The 18,333-nt window shown below is 48.0% G+C and overlaps 1 protein-coding gene across 8 annotated transcripts in view; it reads right to left on the bottom strand.

Annotated features, from left to right (window-relative positions):
• HOMER2 (homer scaffold protein 2) overlaps positions 1–18,333 on the bottom strand; it is a 147,541-nt gene that overhangs the window by 90,205 nt on the left and 39,003 nt on the right. For 3 of the 8 annotated variants that reach the window (XR_008671716.2, XM_055362833.2, XM_055362834.2), the window contains exon 1: positions 4,243–4,474. The exons of 4 other annotated variants lie outside the window; for them this stretch is intronic. Coding sequence is in view for 3 of the 4 variants with exons in the window: in XM_055362833.2 (XP_055218808.2) it covers positions 4,243–4,310 (68 nt within the window). In the remaining variant the exon portion in view is untranslated. Of the gene's footprint in view, positions 1–4,242; positions 4,475–18,333 lie in introns of those variants that run through there. One more of the 8 variants, XM_055362835.2, reaches the window with a different exon arrangement.

The following is an 18,333-nucleotide window of genomic DNA, read 5'->3' on the forward strand; positions in this document are numbered from 1 at the left end:
ACCTCCTGCCCTGTGCACACCCCGCCTATGAGAGGTGCTCTTGGGCTCCCTCAGTTGCCCATACAGAGCCAAGATCTAGCCACTGCACTCTAGCCTGGACGACAGAACAAGACTCTGTATCAAAAAAAAAAAAAAAAAGCTTGCATTCTACCACATGCCACCTTCATCCTCTTTTATGACATTTCCAGGATTATGCCAATTTCACCAAATGCCTAAAAGGCAGTATTTGAAGCTGCACCAATTTTTGCCATGAGGACAACTTCGTCCAGCACCCACAGAGCTCTGCCCTTCAGAGACAGGCCCCCTGGGGCCACAGTGTGACCAGCCTGGGCTGACACTGCCATTCTTAGTGTACTCCACTTAATTATTTAAGGCATGAGGCATTGTTTCCTTCTCAAGGCAAAGCTTTCAGAACATTTAAAATTCATGGGAGAAGCCAAGGAGTAGCTTTTTTTAGCTCCCTCCCTTGAAGCCAGTGATATGGCTTTCAATCAGGCTGTGGGATACCAATTCCAGTTTTTCAGAATATTTCATCCTTGGTGAAGCATGCCTGCTTTAAAAAAAAAAAAAAAAGGCCAGGTGCGGTGGCTCATGCCTATAATCCCAGCACTTTGGGAGGCCGAGGCAGGCAGATCCGAGGTCAGGAGACCGAGACCATCCTGGCTAACACTGAAACCCCATCTCTACTAAAAATACAAAAAATTAGTTGGGTGTGGTGGCATGCACCTGTAGTCCCAGCTACTCAGAAGACTGACGCAGGAGAATCGCTTGAACCCGAAAGGCAGAGGTTGCCATGAGCCGAGATCGCGCCACTGCACTCCAGCATGGGCGACAGAGCGAGACTCCGTCTCAAAAAACAAAACAAAACAAAACAAAACTGACAGAAGAAAAAGAGAGGACACTCTCACAAAGTCAAACTCAATTAACCAGCAGTTCTGTCTCACAGGAGTCACTTTAAATTTACTGAATCCGATTCTGTTAGTGCCAAAGAAAGACAGGGGCCCTAACCATCACTAGGAACACGCTGGGCAAGGGGAAGACAGGACTCCTTCTACTACGAGATAAAGCTGTGCTCAAACCCAGGCCTGGGGGGCCTAATTCAGCACTCTTCTCACCCAACTCCATCCATATTATGGAAGACAGCCCAATGCTAGAGACCATCTAGGTGGGCAAGCAAGGGCCTATGCAGGAGAGCTCATCCCCGAGTAAGATGTAGGGAAGAGGGCCGGGCGTGGTGGCTCACGCCTGTAATCCCAGCACTTTGGGAGGCCAAGGAAGGTGGATCACTTGAGGTCAGGAGTTTGCGACTAGTCTGGCCCACATGGCAAAACCCTGTCTCTGCTAAAATCACAAAAATCAGCCAGGCATGGTGGTGCGCACCTGTAGTCCCAGCTACTTGGGAGGCTCAGGCAGGAGAATTGCTTGAACCTGGGAGCTGGAGGTTGCAGTGAGCCAAGATCACACCACTGCACTCCAGCCTGAGCCTGGGCAACATAGCAAGACTCTGTCTCAAAAAAAGAAAAAAAAAAGACCTGGGGAAGAGCTACCCACCACACCCCAAGGCAATGCCATACGGAACAGTATTCTCACACCACAGAGGAGTAATTGAGGCCCCAAGACAAGCTGACGGTGCACTCCCTAAGATGAGAATTAATGCGCTGCCTCCTGAGCCACACCCCTGAGCCTCCACAAGGGCTTCATCACTCCCGCAAAGCTCGGCCCTCAAGACACTCTCTCTGAGGATGAGGAAAACCCAGCAATGCTCAAAGCTGTTTACTCCTCAGAACAAGGTTTGGACAAAGCTTTTGGCGGCATCACAGGCCTTCTCCTCCTGCCTCCTGCCCTGTGCACACCCCAACTGTGAGAGGTGCTCTTAGGCTCCCTCAGATGCCCACACAGAGCCAAAGCTGGGCTCCCTCCCACTGATCTGAACCCCACCGGGTGGGTCCACATAGAGCAAGCTCCCCACCACAAACGGCAGCTGGTAATCTACAGGGGGGCGGCTCTCTCCTCCCCGTGCCCTCACTGTCAGCTCAAGTTGTCCCTTCTCTAGGCTAAGTATGCCCAAGTCCTTTAAACAGGTGGTGTTAATCTCCTTTGGATCAAGGACCCCTTTGAAAATCTGATAAAAAAAAAAAAAACAACTATGGACACCCTCCCCAGAAAAGCACACACTTATCTACAACTCTCCATAGGATGGGCAGGGGTGTTCAGAGACCCCACATCCCACATTAAGAACCCTTCCTTGAGATGAAGTCTTGCTCTGTCATCCAGGATGGAGTGCAGTGGTGCAATCATGGCTCACTGCAGCCTCGACCTCCTGGGCTCAAGGAGTTCTCCTGTCTCAGCCTCCTGAGTAGCTGGGACTACAGATGCATGCCACCACACCCAGCTAATAAAAAAACAACAACAACACAAAAAACGACTGGTAGGGAAGAGGTCTCACTACGTGACCCCAGGCTGATCTCGAACTTGTGGCTTCAAGCAATCCTCCCACTTCAGCCTCCCAAAGTGCTAGGTTTACAGGTGTGAGCCACTGCACCCAGCCAAGAACCCCACCTTCTCATCATTCTCAGACCCCTCCTGCTCTGCATTCTCTCCTCCAAATGTCCTTCCACACATCTATATTTAGGGGACCTCTGGTGCCCAGAACCAAACGCAGGGTTCTAGATGGGAGCGGGGCAGGCCCACTGCCTCCTTTCCTACAGTGCTTTCACACTTCACTAAGGTCTTCAGAGTTTGAGGCAGCATCCTGGCAACCACATCACCAGGGCTGACTCACAGGGAGCTCACCTTCCACTCGAAATCCCCAAGTCTCTCTCACACTCACGAAAGACCCGCCCCACTCCCCATGCCCAAGACATGAATAGGTGCCATCACTCTACCTTGGGAAGGGGTGGACACCACACTTCCCTGCCACCCAGCAACACGCAGAATTCTCCCTGCCCTGGATGTTCCCAAATCTGAGCCGGTCCTTCCCGCTCCCTATCCTCCCACACTCACAGAAAATCCTTCTGGAAATCAGCAGGCCTCAGCATCCCTGGCCAGAACACTCTCTTCACTTTCATGCCTTACTGGAAACCAGTGAGTCCCTGAGAGCAACACTCCCCACCGCCCCCCAACATACGCAGAACAGAAAGGGAGGGGGAAGGGTATCCTGGTGGCCCCCATCATGCAGTCCCTCTGTGCCCTGGAGGCGAGGTCATTCAGCCACCTGCTCCCACCCACCTTCGCCTGCCTCCATGTTATTTTCTGCCACCCACCAAGGGCTTCAGCTCCTGGCCCAGCCTCCTCTTCTGCCCACCACCTGTCACCATCCACAGAGATAACCCTCAACACCCTGGACTCAGTTCCTCAGCCTCTTCCACTCCAATGCCTCCTTCCCCATGCTCCTTTAGTGACCCTCACCCACAGCCATACCCTGGAATCCTCCATCACCTTAAAACATGAGCTGCAGATCCCTTGCTTCCCGCCCACACCACCCATCCTCCCAGCTCCCCGCACATGCATTTCCCATCTCGCAGAGACCTCCAGCCCACTGATTTACTTCCCCTCTCCACCAGCCACCTCCTGGCCTCCCTTTCTTCCTGGGAGGGCCCATGTCCATCCCATGGTCTCTCATGGTTACCAATCCCCGGTGGATCCTGCCCCCCTGCCTGGCCGAACCCCAGCCTGATGCCTTCTGCCACCTGCTTCCTCCACACCCACACCCACGCCACTGGGCAAGGTCAAAACAGGGTGGACAAGTTTCACTTTAAATTCATGTTCTCTGACCTCAATCTGTCACTCTGCAGTGGCCAACAGGCCTGTGTTTCTCTGGTAGGCTTGCCGCCCACTCCCGGAAAACAATTTCACATCACCTTCTCCTCCAGCTTCCCACACCCTGTCCCCCACTCCCACTCTCTGCTGACGACCCTGCCTCATACTTCAGATGGAAAAGAAGAGCCACAGATGGGAACTCTGTCTTCCCACCACACCAATCCCGCCTGCATCTCTGTCATGGTGGCCTCCTTCCCTGGGGCTCTGAACCACAGCCTCTCATCTTCTCAAGGCCTGGGCTCCTCTGCCCCCCGCCTTCAACTGGCAGCGCTCCCCTCACACCTCGCCTGCTGCATCTCCTGCCTTCAATGCTTCCCTCCGCACCTGCGCCCTCTCATATATGGTCCTATTTCTCTGCTCCCTTAACAGTCAACTTCTTCAAAATGTGGTCCACACAACCCTGCTCCCCAGCCTCGCACTCACCTTCCAACCCACCTGGCTCCTGGACCCATCTCAGCAGTGCTCAAACCAATGCCCAAACTCTCCTGCATAGGACACTTCTCCACTGGCCACCCTGAGGCCACCACACCTCACTGGCCACTCCTCCTCTATCTTCTCTGCTGGCTCTTCCTCCTCTATGGCCACCTAAAGGATGCATGTTACACACTCAATCCTGAGCCCTCTCCTTCTCTGCCTGCCCTCCCTCCCTGGGTGACCTCACTAGCCTTCTCCCAGCTGACCTCTCGGCTGAGCCCCAGATTCATACAATTACCTGCCTCCTCCCCAGCTCCACCTCCACTCACCCCCTCAACCTGAACCTGCTGATACTGAATTTGACTCCCACACCCCCATCCTAACTTGCTCCTCTTCCAGACTTCCCTACATCTCCTAGTGGCATAACCTAAAAACCAAAGGGGCCTTCTTTATTCTCTCCCTCTCCCTCATCCCTTATGCCATATCTCATCCATCTGAAGGTTCTTACAAATCCATCTGCAAGCCTTCTGTAGAACCCACCCACTTCTGTCTCCTCTGTGACCTTCTCAGCCTCAGCCAGCAACCGCTTTGACCTGGAGACCTTCGATGGGTCTCCTTGCTTCCTTCGACTGTTGTCCCCTTCCACTGCATCCCCCACAGAGCAGAAGTGTGCTCTTCTTAAATCTGAAGAAGGATCATGCTGCAGCCCTGCTAAAACCTTTCACTCTTATTGAATCATACTGCCCATCAAATAAAACCGCCAGTCCATGCCTCAGCTCAATTTCGTCCTCGCATACGTCTTTCTCCAATCTGAGACAGGGTGCCCTCCCCTCACTTGCTGCAATCCTGCCCTGCTGGTCTGACTTCAGTCTCTCAAACATTCCAGACATCCCCCTACTTGCAGTCTTTGCACCTGCTCTTTCCTCCACCTAGAACGCTCTGCTCCCTTTCTGCACATGCGGTAGCAGCCTAAATGTCACCACCTCTTCAGAGGGGCATCTCACAACCACACATTCTAAAGTCGGTCTCAGCCCTTGCTTTTTTCCCTCTGGCACTAAGCACAACCTGCGGTTATTTTATTTGTGGATCCATTTACAGGTTGTGTTTTCAGGGGAGGGGCCAGGGACAGGTGGAGCTGACTCCCTCACTAGAATGTAAATTCCACACAGAGAGGGATGGTGTCTGTTTTGCTCACCATTGATTACATGTTGAAATGATACTGTTTTTGGTATATTGGATTAAAATTTTAATTTCACTTGTTTCTTGTCACTGTTTTAATGTGGATACCGGAAAACTTAAAATTACATACATGGTTCTCCTATTTCTTTTTTTTGTTTGTTTTTGAGACAGACTCTTGCTCTGTCACCCAGACTGGACTGCAGTGGCGTGATCTCAGCTCGCTGCAACCTCCGTCTCCCAGGTTCAAGCGATCCTCCCACCTCAACCTCACAAGTAGCTGGGACTGTAGGTGCACGCCACCATGCCTAGCTAATTTTTGTATTTTTTTTTTTTTTTTTTTTGAGATGGGGTTTCTCCATGAACTCCTGAGCTCAAGTGATCTGCCTGCCTTCGCCTCCCAAAGTGTGTGAGGTGTGAGCCACCATGCCCGGCCAGCTCTCCTAGTTCTATTAGACAGAGCTGGTCTGGAAGGCAAGGGTGGGGGAGTCACAGATTATAACAGATTATAACTTCATATTATAATTAAATGTTTTATGTGCTAAACAATATAGAGGAGCCTGGACCAAAAATATTCAGGGTACACACAAGACTATTAGGTTGGGTTAGGTTATAGCAGGCTTGAAATATCCAACTAATGAGGATGAAGTCATGAATCATCACTACTTAGCTCATGTCAAATATCCATGACATGTGCACATTTGAAGGCCAACATTGGGATGACAGAGGATGTGTTTCAACATAGTCATACAGCAAATATCCTGCTGCCCCTCCCAACTCCAATGGGTTCCCAGGCCACTGTGAATGACATACAGTCTAGACATTCTTCTCTGCATAAGACTTCATGCTCTCACCTTCAGCTTTCCCCTTCTCAAACTTAGTGAATGAGACTCAGTGACAGAAACTTGGATTTTGTTATGGTTTGGTTTCTCTGACTCTGGGCTGCTGCTGGACTGAGTGGGCTGAGGGACAGTGATGTGCAGAAGCAATCAGCCCATATTCCCTGAGTTCCATGAGACACACGTTAAGTCAGAGAGTTGGGAGGGACACAGATAAGCTGCCCCCACACTGCCTCTGCCCTCCAGGTCAGCACATTAATGTTCGTTCCCTCCAAGAGATTATCCGCTCCCATGGAGCAAGAAAATCCACTTCTCACAGAGGTTAATAAACTTACAGATCTCATTACTCAAAGAGGTCATGCTGGTGAGAATTTTAATGCATTTTTCAGAAAGGGTCTGGAAGAATTATTAACAACAGAACAATGACTGGCAACTCAGAGAAGTGAGGGCAAAGAGGTGACCGATGGAGACAGAGCAGGCTCCCCCTCCTCCCACATGGTGTGCCCAGGGCTGTGGATGGCAAAGCACTCCGAGTCCGATCAGGGTGGCTGTCCCTGTGCACCCACCTTCTGGGTCTGGGACTGCTTGCATCTGTTCTTACTCCCTGGTTGCTTGGCATGTTGGCACACCATCTACCAGTGGCCACTGGCCTTTACAAAGTCACAGTCTTCAATCTTCAACCGGTCCCTGAAGGCTGTTCTCTAGTCAGTATTTGCTTCAGCTCACTCCTCGCCCCAACCCTACAACCAGCTTTATCAACCCATTTTCCTTCTTGATCTACCCTCCGGTTCTCAGATCAATCCCTTATCTCACACAGAGAAGAAAATGCCAGCTCAGCTGGGCGTGGTGGCTCACGCCTGTAATCCCAGCACTTTGGGAGGCCGAGGTGGGTGGATCACCTGAGGTCAGGAGTTTGAGAACAGCCTGGCCAACATGGCGAAACCCCGTCTCTACTAAAAAAACACAAAAATTAACCGGGCGTGGTGGTACACACCTGTAATCCCAGCTACTCAGGAGGCTGAGACAGGAGAATTGCTTGAACCCAGGAGGCGGAGGTTGCAGTAAGTTGAGATCGTGCCACTGCACTCCAGCCTGGGCGACAGAGCAAGACACCATCCCCCCAAAAAAAAGAAAATGCCAGCTGATCAAGCTCCCATGCCCCTCTTCTGGCCACAGCCTCAAAATGCCTCTATACCTGCACCTTGCCTGGTCTCTGAGGACGATGCACTCCTCTTCAGGTCTTCCTCTAGTTGCCTCCTGCCTCCAACCTTACTGCCTCTCATCCTTCTCTAAGATATTCAATCTCCCCTTTTCTTTACCCACAGACTCCCAACATCCTCAACTTATGAAACAAACATCAATGGTCCTTCTACCCTGACTCACTTTCAAGCTACCTTCATCATCAGCTAGACTTCTCCACCCGCTCCTCACATACTCACTTATTAAATGCATTTTGCCTGCAAATGGATTTGTGTTTTCACATTTGGCTGAGGCTGCTCTCAAACTCCCTCAGTGCCCTAACACTCCCACTCCCACTGTTAAGGGGTACTTAACAGTCTCAGTCCCCCGCCTCCTCTAAGCTTTCTGAGGCCTCTGACCCTGTTGAGGATGCTCCCCTTTTCAGCCTCCTCTCCCCTGGCTTCTGCAACCCCTCTCTCCTCCAGCCTTCCTCTGAGTCTCATCACCTCTCAGCCTCATTCACCGGCTTCTTTTCCTTCCCTCCAGTTGCAGGCCTTGGCCAGAGTTCCATCTTTATCCTTCTTGACTTTCTTTCTCCTTAGAAGGTCAAATCCATCTTAGAGGTGATGGCTCCCAAATCTGTACCTCTGACTCTATCTGAACTGTTGAGTGTTAGAGCTGAATTTATACTTGCTATGGATAGCCTGGACAAGTGAAAAGTCACCATATCCGCCCAAAACTAAACTCTCATTTTCCCCAAAAGAACTGCATCTCCTCTTATGTTCCCAATCTCAGTCAACATCACCACTATCAGCCGCACAACCTAGAAACATACACGTCAATGGTAATTCAGCCTCTTGCATTCTCTCATCCTAACAACCAAGAGTGGAGTCCATCCACCATATGACTCTCATGGGAGCTTTGGTCTCCAGAAAGTGCATCTTAAGAACAGGAATTTTGGCCAGGCACGGTGGCTCACGCCTGTAATCCCAGCACTTTGGGAGGGCAAGGTGGGCGGATCACTTGTGGCTAGAAGTTCGAGACCAGCCTGGCCAACATGGCAAAACCCCGTCTCTACTAAAAATACAAAAAAAATTAGCCAGGTGTGGTGGTGCACACCTGTAGTCCCAACTACTTGGGGGGCTGAGGCAGGAAGATCGCTTGAACCTGGGAGGCAGAGGTTTCAGTGAGCCGAGACTGCACCACTGCACTGCAGCCTGGGCGAAAGAGCAAGACTCTATCTCAACAACAACAACAAAAAGAACATGAATTTTGCTCTCAGATATGCTCAAGCTTGGTTTCCAACTCTGCCATGTCCTGACTGACAGCTTTGGTAGGCTACTGAATCTCTTAAGCCCAGTTTCTTCAACTGTGAAAATGGGGAGGTTGTCCAAATGTCCATCAATGATAGACTGGACTAAGAAAATGTGGCACATATACACCATGGAATACTGTGCAGCAATAAAAAAGGATGAGTTCATGTCCTTTGTAGGGACATGAAAGAAGCTAAAAACCATCATTCTGAGCAAACTGTCGCAAGGACAGAAAACCAAACACCGCATGTTCTCACTCATAAGTGGGAATTGAACAATGAGAACACCTGGAGACAGGGTGGGGAACATCACACACCGAGGCCTGTCGTGGGGTGGGGGGAGGGGGGAGGGAATAGCATTAGGAGATATACCTAATGTAAATGACGAGTTAATGGGTGCAGCACACCAACATGGCATATGTATACATATGTAACAAAGCTGCACATTGTGCACATGTACCCTAGATGCCCAGGTCAGGCCTCATTCTTCAACACCAGGACAAGCTGCTCCCCTGACCTCCAGCCTCACCTATGGCTGGCTCCCTGCCACTCACAGGATTAACTCCCAACACCTTAGCCCAAAGGTCTCTCCTTCATGCCTATACCTTCCCAAGCCTTTCTCCACATTCACCTTCTACTCCACATTCTTTTCCATCTCCCTGCCTATTTTTAATAGCTAATGTAAATCAACATGTGTGTTTCATTCAATCCTTACAACAACCCTACAACATTGGTATAATACTATTATTATTCTCATTTCACGGATGAAGAAATGGAAGCTCAAAGAAGGTCAGTACATTGCTCCAGTCACAGAGGCAGTGAACTAGAACTTAAAGTATAATAAAAAAAAAAGAAAAAGAAAATGGGGAGGTTGTTGTGAGAGTTAAATGAGATATTGCATAGACAGCACTCTGCATAGTGACTCCAACCTACCAAGTTCTCATTAAATGATAGCTTAACTGTGTCCTCATTTAGCAACTATATATGAAAGAACTGCAAGGCAGGAGGATTGCTCAGGAGATCAAGACCAGCCTGAGCAACATAGTGCAACCCTATCTCTACAAAACATAAAAAATTAGCTGTGCATGGGCTGGGCGTGGTGGGTCACGCCTGTAATCCCAGCACTTTGGGAGGCCAAGGCAGGCGGATCACGGGGTCAGGAGATCGAGACCATCCTGGCTAACACAGTGAAACCCCATCTCTACTAAAAATACAAAAAATTAGCCTGGTGCCTGGCTGGTGCCTGTAGTCCCAGCTACTCAGGAGGCTGAGGCAGGAGAATGGCGTGAACCTGAGAGGTGGAGCTTGCAGTGAGCTGAGATGCACTCTAGCCTGGGTGACAGAGGGAGACTCCGTCTAAAAAAAAAAAATTAGCTGTGCATGGTGGCATGTGCCTGTGGCCCCAGCTACTCAGGAGGTTGAGGTGGGAGGATCGCTTGTGCCCAGAGGTCGTGGCTGCAGTGAGCTATGATTGCACTGCAGTGGAGTGTACTCCCTGAGTGACAGAGCAAGACCCTGTTCCCAAAAAAAAAAATCTAACTCTCACCCCCAGTGAGAAGTCTGGAATCTTCCATATGTTTTCCTCTTTTACAGTATTACATATAACCCTAGAAGCTGCCTCAGATCCATTACAGAGCAAGGCAAGGTTTACATTATATAAATCTGCTATATCAGCTTTCTCTCTCTATCCCTTCAGTTCTTGCCTGGAGTGTGACCAGTTCCTGTGGGGTCTCTTTCCTTCCAATCTCCATACTACCCTTCATTACTATCTCTAAAATAGTTTTCCTGCCTGGGTACAGTGGCTCACACCTGTAATCCCAGCACTTTGGGAGGCCGAAGCAGGCAGATCACTTCAGATCAGGAGTTCAAGACCAGCCTGACCAACATGATGAAACCCCCTCTCTACTAAAAATACAAAAATTAGCTGGGTGTGGTGGTGAACACCTGTAATCCCAGCTACTCGGGAGGCTGAGGCGCAAGAATCGCTTGAACCGGGAGGCAGAGGCTGCGGTGAGCCAAGTTCACACCACTGCACTCTAGCCTGGGCGACAGAGTGAGAGTCTGTCTCAAAAAAAAAAAAAAAGTCCTAAAACAAGCATTATTCTTCTCTTCAAAACTGAAAATGTTCCCTTACTGCCTACAGACTGAAGTCCATACAGTATAGTGAGCTCCTGCCGCCCACCCCAAGTCACCTCTTCCTCTCCAAGCCCACTGCTTGATGCCCAGGTCAGGCCTCATTCTTCAACACCAGGACAAGCTGCTCCCCTGACCTCCAGCCTCACTTATGGCTGGCTCCCTGCCACTCACAGGATTAACTCCCAACACCTTAGCCCAAAGGTCTCTCCTTCATGCCTATACCTTCCCAAGCCTTTCTCCACATTCACCTTCTACTCCACATTCTTTTCCATCTCCCTGCCTATTTTTAATAGCTAATGTAAATCAACATGTGTGTTTCATTCAATCCTTACAACAACCCTACAACATTGGTATAATACTATTATTATTCTCATTTCACGGATGAAGAAATGGAAGCTCAAAGAAGGTCAGTACATTGCTCCAGTCACAGAGGCAGTGAATGGCCAGGCAAAGACTGGGTCCAAGGTCCCTGTTCTTGACCTGCATACTTCACTACTTCCCTTAGGCAACACTCTCTGCCTAAATGCCCTGTTCCTCATTTTGTCTGCCTGAGAAACTCCTCTTTATCCTTCAAGATTTAGCTTGGATGTCACCTCCTTCAGGAAACCTTCTCTAACTTCGTACAGAGTTAAGCATCTATCTACGTTCATATTTCAATAACAGGCTTATTTCATTGCCCTAATTACCTGCTCACCAGCCATCTCCCTCAGGAAGGCAGGGACTCTGTCTTATGACCTGTCTTCCTGGTGTCTAGCCCAGAGAAGGTACTCAACATTCAGGTGATGGTCATTGGCCAAAGGATCAAGAAAGGTAAAAGAGCTGACGAACCGATGAAGGGTGATCAGAAAGGAATTCAGATCCATACGAGTAAGGATGGGAGTCCAGAGACATACAGGGACCCTGAAACTACTGACTAGTCCACATGGCCCCTGGTACAACATCCTCCAATGCCCATCCATTGGGCAGTGTTTACTTGATGTCCAACTTCTCCACTAGCCTGTAAGCATCCTAGAGCCACCGATGTCCATCACTGTGTTCCAAGCACCCACGACAATGCCTGATACAGGTAGGTCACTGTTGAATGAATGAGCGAATGCATATACAAATAATCAATGAGGAGCTCCCTGACCAGCAACACAAATCCCTAGTCTGATGCCACAATGGGGAGAAACCACTTAACTTTGTCCACACTTGCACCTCCCTGTAAAAGCAATGGGTTGGCAGACTGGTTTTCTTGTTGATATACATGGGTCAGCTCACTCTCCTGGCCTTCCCGATCCTCTGGCTGGCGACATTCCTCCACCCACACCACCTGAGAGGCTTAGGAATATGAGGCAACATTTCACAGGGCAAGCCTCAGATTGCCTGAGTCACCTGATGACTGGAAGCCAACTCTGGCACTGCTCAGGACTGGGAGCAGAGTGACTGGGTCGTCTGGAAGGCAGCCACACAGTGGCTGAAGACTCAAGAGAGTACCCAAGGGGATTAAGGATGAGGGAATGGAAGCACATGTCATCCCCAACCACCTAACTCCAGACGGTGCCCAAAGGGCCAACTTCCCACCCAAAGAAGAAATGATGGCAGTGGTAATGATAATGATGATAAACTTGGCCATCATTTACTATTTATGTGTCTGGCATTGTGCTAAATGCTTTCTACACATTTTCTATTTAATCACCTCAATCATTTAATAGATGAGGACAGTGAAGCTTAGAGAGAGAAAAAATGTCATCTAAGCTCGCACAGCCAGTGAGGGTGAGGAGGGCTGGGGCTTGAGCTGTATGTGTTTAACCATCCTTCCCAGCTCCCACAACCAACGGTGCTCCATGACAATGCAGCTGAGACAGCTGAGTCTATGCTCAGTCCACTTGGAGGAGTTAGAGAGCTCTTCCTCATACCAAGTGAGCTGAAATATGTCTTGATGCCACCTCCACTGGGAGCTCCTTTTCCTTGTCTTTGGAGCATCCTGGAAGAGGCTCCATTCCTTTTCCCCACGAGGACCCACTCTGTCACCAGCTCCCACAGGACACAAGCTAAAACAACTCTTCGTTTTTCCATTTATCTAAAAACTCCAATTAAAAGCTTTCCCAATTAGAGATCCCAAAAAGGATCCATTGCCCAGGCAGTGGGGTCTGCAATATTCCTCACTCATCAGGATCCTGTGGATACCGCCCACCCCATAACCCACAGACAAGATTACCCCCAGAACAAAAGGAGGACTAAAGGCAGACTGGACTTGGCCTGCCCCTCACTGGTGATCTGGATAGAGATTTCCCCAGGCAGGGCAAAGAAAGGGGCCTCCTAGAGCCCCTGCATAGCTGGGACCCGCCCTCACTTCGGCCCTCCTTTGACTGGGAGCCACTTGTGTACTCAAGAGCTTCTTTTTAATACACGGCTCTCACCCTGACTCCTCTGGCTAGTGGCAAAGCCTCATCCTAAGCTTGTCTGCACAGGGGTGGGGACTCTACCATCTCCAATTCCTCAGAGGAATAATAATAAGACTATCAACCAGGCTTATGAATAAAAATGTTTTTTTTTAAATCTCTCTAGTCTTTGACAAATGTCTAAATGTGTTCCCCACAAGCATATTTTTATTCTAACAAGCTAATTTGAAATATAATTTAAATAAATTCTACCAGAATGATACCCATATGACTAACAGCATCCCGGTGGCAGAACTACTGGAGTCTTCATCATGCATTCAGAGGCTCCCATCCTGCCGTTCTTCCCACACAAAACGCACCCCGCTAGGAAACTGGATCATGATGCCAGCTCTCACCTCCAAACCTATAAATACGACTTGGGGGCAGTCTGTGTGCGCAATACCTAGAAAATGCAGAGACATAACAAGCAGTGCTTAAAAGACCAGTGGATCAAAACCAATGCAAATTAGAAGCTTTTTGCCCCAATTCCTCACAATGCTTCTTTTTGCTCAATTTATTTTCACCCTGGGGGGAAAAAACAAAGTCTAACTCTCAAGATCTACAAAGTCAGGACTTGATACACCACAGATTTCTAACATTCAGAAAAATGCCTTTTCTCTATTGTAAATATGCTATTTGACTGCTGTTCACGTTTGACAAAGGTGAAGAAAGTTTTTCTTGTCAAATGGAAAAGGGGTCCCTGCCCTCAGCCCCACCCCGTGTATCAAAGAGAAGTTCTTTATCCAAAGGTTTTAGATGTTTGTGCAGGCTGTGGTGACATTTCAGTGGATTTGCCCACGGTTTTTTTTTTTTTAATTTTTAATTTCCCTTCATACTAAAACAGGAAATATAATGTCCTTCCTTTTGTATACATCCCTGCCAACTGGCTCACTGGGGGAATTCTCTTTGAAGGAGGGGGTGTGATATACACCAAAGAACCTTCAAAGCAGAAGGGGGCCTTCGAGGTATGGGCATGGGTGCTTCCTGCTTGCAAAGAGCCTTCTCATCCAAGTCTTAAAGCAGAATTACTCGGCCCTGATATTTCCAAACAAGGAGAAACAATTTGAGCAGCTGGGTCTCGGTCCACCAACCAACCTTAGCAACAACGATGAATCCTTGATGTTCTTACCAAGATTCACTAAGGAGCCATGACTCACCCAAATGACACAGGCACTGCAAATTACCCAATGTTAATTGTGATCTTGGTCTCCTCTACCATTTCTTTCCTTCAGTAATTCATTTAAAGCAAACAACTGCTTTAAGAAATTGTTAAAATGTCTTAAAAAAAAAAAAAAAGAGCCTGTCTTGTTCCAGAAAGGATTTAAATAGGTTTACAAAGATGTATAAGATTTAGCAAAATGACAAATTAAAGTAGGTGTGGATTTAAATGATGAGGTATTTTTATAGTTATTGGCATGTAAAGATGTCCACTCAAGATATTTTAAGTTGGAAAAATTATGTTACAAGACAGATGTATAAAATGATTGCATTTTGTTAAAAATAGACTTGCTCTATGTAGACATACATCTAGACACACACAGACATATATACGTGGAAAAAAGTACAAAGGCAGACATTGAAATGCTGATGGAGGTTATCCCTAAGACGTGGGATGACAAGTAATTTTCACTTCCTTCTTTATGCTGTTATTTTTCAGTATAAACATGTAGTTTTTTTATAATTAGAAAAAAGCAAAGCTATTTTCCTTTTGTTAAAAAAAAAAAGAAAAAAAGTGGTAGATGGCCGGGCGCGGTGGCTGACGCCTGTAATCCCAGCACTTTGGGAGGCCAAGGCGGGCAAATCACGAGGTCAGGAGATCGAGACCATCCTGGCTAACAAGGTGAAATCCCATCTCTACTAAAAATACAAAAAATTAGCCGGGCGTGGTGGCAGGCGCCTGTAGTCCCAGCTACTCGGGAGGCTAAGGTAGGAGAATCGCTTGAACCCAAGAGGTGGAGGTTGCAGCGAGCCGAAATCGCATCACTGCACTCCAGCATGGGCAACAGAGCAAGACTCTGTCTCAAAAACATTAAAAAAAAAAAAAAAAGTGGTAGATGATAAAGGGTAAAGACAAAACAAGGGTAGGGCCATCACACTGAGCTAGAAATAAAGGTAATGGATGAGGTCTGATAAATCTGCTAAGGGTCACCACACATTTAACTCTAAGTTCCTCAGGAGCCATTCCAGAAAAGAAACCTAATAATTTACTCAAATCGCTGAGTCTATTCGACAAAAATAAACCATGTGCTCTGCTCAGCGTCCCGCTTCAGCAGAATTACTTGGCCCTGATATTTCCAGCGAACTGTGCGAGCAGCAAACATGCCTTTATTCTTTCCTAACAACCCTTGGACCAGAAACTTCAGGGCAGTTTCCAACAAGAATGATGGCATCTTCCCAAAGTAAAAGTCAACCCAAAGACTGGTCTGGCCATTGCTACCTCCCTGACCTCTTCACCTTTGTGCTCTCTCTGGCTCACTCTGCTCCAGCCATACTAGCTTCCTTACTATTTCTTGAACAAGCCAGGCATGCCCCTGCCTCAGGGCCTTTACACCTGCTGTTCGCACTATTCACACTGCCAGGAACACTTCCCTCAGACACCTCCATGGCTCACTCTCCTCCTTCTTTCAGCTCTTTAATGCCTCCTTCTCAGTGAAGTCTTCTAACTGGATCCCCATCTAAAATCTCTATCCTACTGCAACATCCTCTAGTCCCCTTCCTTATCCTATTGCTATGTAATAAACTGTGTATTTTATTAAAAAAACAAAAACAAAGAAAGTCAACCGAAAGAGAATATTCATTCACACCTATTTACACACTCATTCACTATCTACTCATTTAGTGCCTACTCCATTCCAAATTCTGTGTATTCTTCCAGTTCGGATACTAAGAGGGATGGCTGTGTAACCATCAGTGTACCACAGCATCTCTCCTCCCCACAATGTACCACGGCATCTTTCCTCAATTCCCCAAATAGATGGGCACCCCTCCACCACCACCTGTGATACCCAATGGACTATAACATTGTGTTTACTCTCACAGCATTTCACATATAAAGCTGGTACTTGTGTATGTAGTTTATCTCCCTTTTCAAAATATAAGCTCCCCAAGGGCAGGAACTAACTAGTGGGTCTGCTCATCTCTGGATCCCTACAGCACTTGCCAACTGCCTTACCAATGTACACACTGAAGGAACATTAGAAAGTGAAGTTTAACAAACCCACAGGACCAAGAGAAGACAAACTCACCTCAACATATCTGAAAGACTGTATCTATTGTAGTCAACTCAAACCCCAAAGAACAGCCCTATAATTTGTTGGAACTACAGAGTCTGGTGTGATTCAGGGGGAATGGAAAATTAAAGAAGGAATGAATGAACATCAAAAGAAAGTAAATCGGTATAGAGTACCAAAAGGCAGCCTGAAGTGTTAGATAACCAAGATTGTGGCACCTGTACATGGCAAGGTAATCTTGGCTGAACAAAATAAGTGAGTGTAAAATGAAGCCAAACAGTAATACAGTAGATCTTATTTGTAAACACTGACAAAATCAGCTAAAAGTCACAACAGTAGACAAGCTGGCTTTTCTGTTAGTCTTTTGCAGGAGAGTAAAAAGGTAATTTACAACTCCAGTACTCAAATGACAGCAGACAGCCCGAAAATTAACCCACATCACAATGAAAGCTAAATGGCTTGCTTTAATGTTAAAAGAAAGCTGCATCCAAATGTGATCTCTTTCTCTCCTGGCCCTTGCAACTCCCAATTAAGCAAGCTATATAAAAGTTAACCCAAAAATTATCACAACTTCCAGGCCAGCATCCAAGCAAGGCTGCCCACAACATTCAAGCATTAACTCAATTAAAAATTATTTACTGGAGGCCTATTTGGTGCCAGGCACTGTGCTAGGTGTTGGAATACACTGGTGAAAAAGATAAGGCCCTATCATTTTGGGATGCTACTGGGGGAAGACAGATTATAAATAAGTAAATAACACCTGCATGCTTACTGGCATGCTGTGGTGAGCAATTATAGGAAACAAAGGTAGGGCTGGGGCCCAGCACTTTGGGAGGCTGAGGTGGGCAGATCATTTGAGGCCAAGGGTTCAAGACCAGCCAGGCCAACATGGTAAAACCCCATCTCTACTAAAAATACAAAAGAATTAGCTGGGTGTGGCCGGGCATGGTGGCTGATGCCTGTAATCCCAGCACTTTGGGAGGCCGGGGCAGGCGAATCATGAGGTCAGGAGATTGAGATCATCCTGGCTAACACGGTGAAACCCCGTCTCTACTAAAAATACAAAAAATTAGCTGGGCATGGTGGCGGGCGCCTGTAGTCCCAGCTATTCGGGAGGCTGAGGCAGGAGAATGACGTGAACCCGGGAGGCGGAGCTTGCAGTGAGCCAAGATTGCGCCACTGCACTCCAGCCTGGGCGACAGACAGAGGCTCCATCTCAAAAAAAAAAAAAAGAATTAGCTGGGTGTGATGGCACATGCCTATAATACCAGCTACTCAGGAAGTTGAGGCATGAGAATCGCTTGAACCCAGGAGGCAGAGGTTGCAGTGAGCAGAGACCGTGCCACTGCACTCCTGCCTGGGTGACAGAGGGAGACTCTGTCTCAAAAAAAGAAAAAAGAAAAGGGGCTGGGTTAGATAGTTCTGGAGGTGGGTGCTCTAGACAGGATGGCAGGAAAGACCCTGAAGGGGTGACCCTGAGGCCAAAGTCTGAAAGGAAAGAGGAAGGTAAGAGAATTCCAGGCAGGGGAAACAGCAAGTGCAAGGATCTCAGGTAAGGCAAGAAAAGGAAAGGAGATCTATGTTAGCAGAACACAGTGAGGGGCACAGCAGCATGGCAGGGGGAGCTGCGCCCAGCGCCTGGTCAGCGGGAGGTATTTAAAAAGGGGAATGACATGATCTGATTTATGATTTTAAAAGCTGGTCACTTAGGCTTCTGTGTGAAAAATGGACTGCAGACAACCCAGAGTGGATACTGGGGGGCCTGTTAGGAAGGACGTGATGGTGGCTAGAGTGGGAACTATGGC

The sequence above is a fragment of the Gorilla gorilla genome, chromosome 16 (assembly GCF_029281585.2).
Source record: "Gorilla gorilla gorilla isolate KB3781 chromosome 16, NHGRI_mGorGor1-v2.1_pri, whole genome shotgun sequence".
Lineage (NCBI taxonomy): Eukaryota > Metazoa > Chordata > Mammalia > Primates > Hominidae > Gorilla > Gorilla gorilla.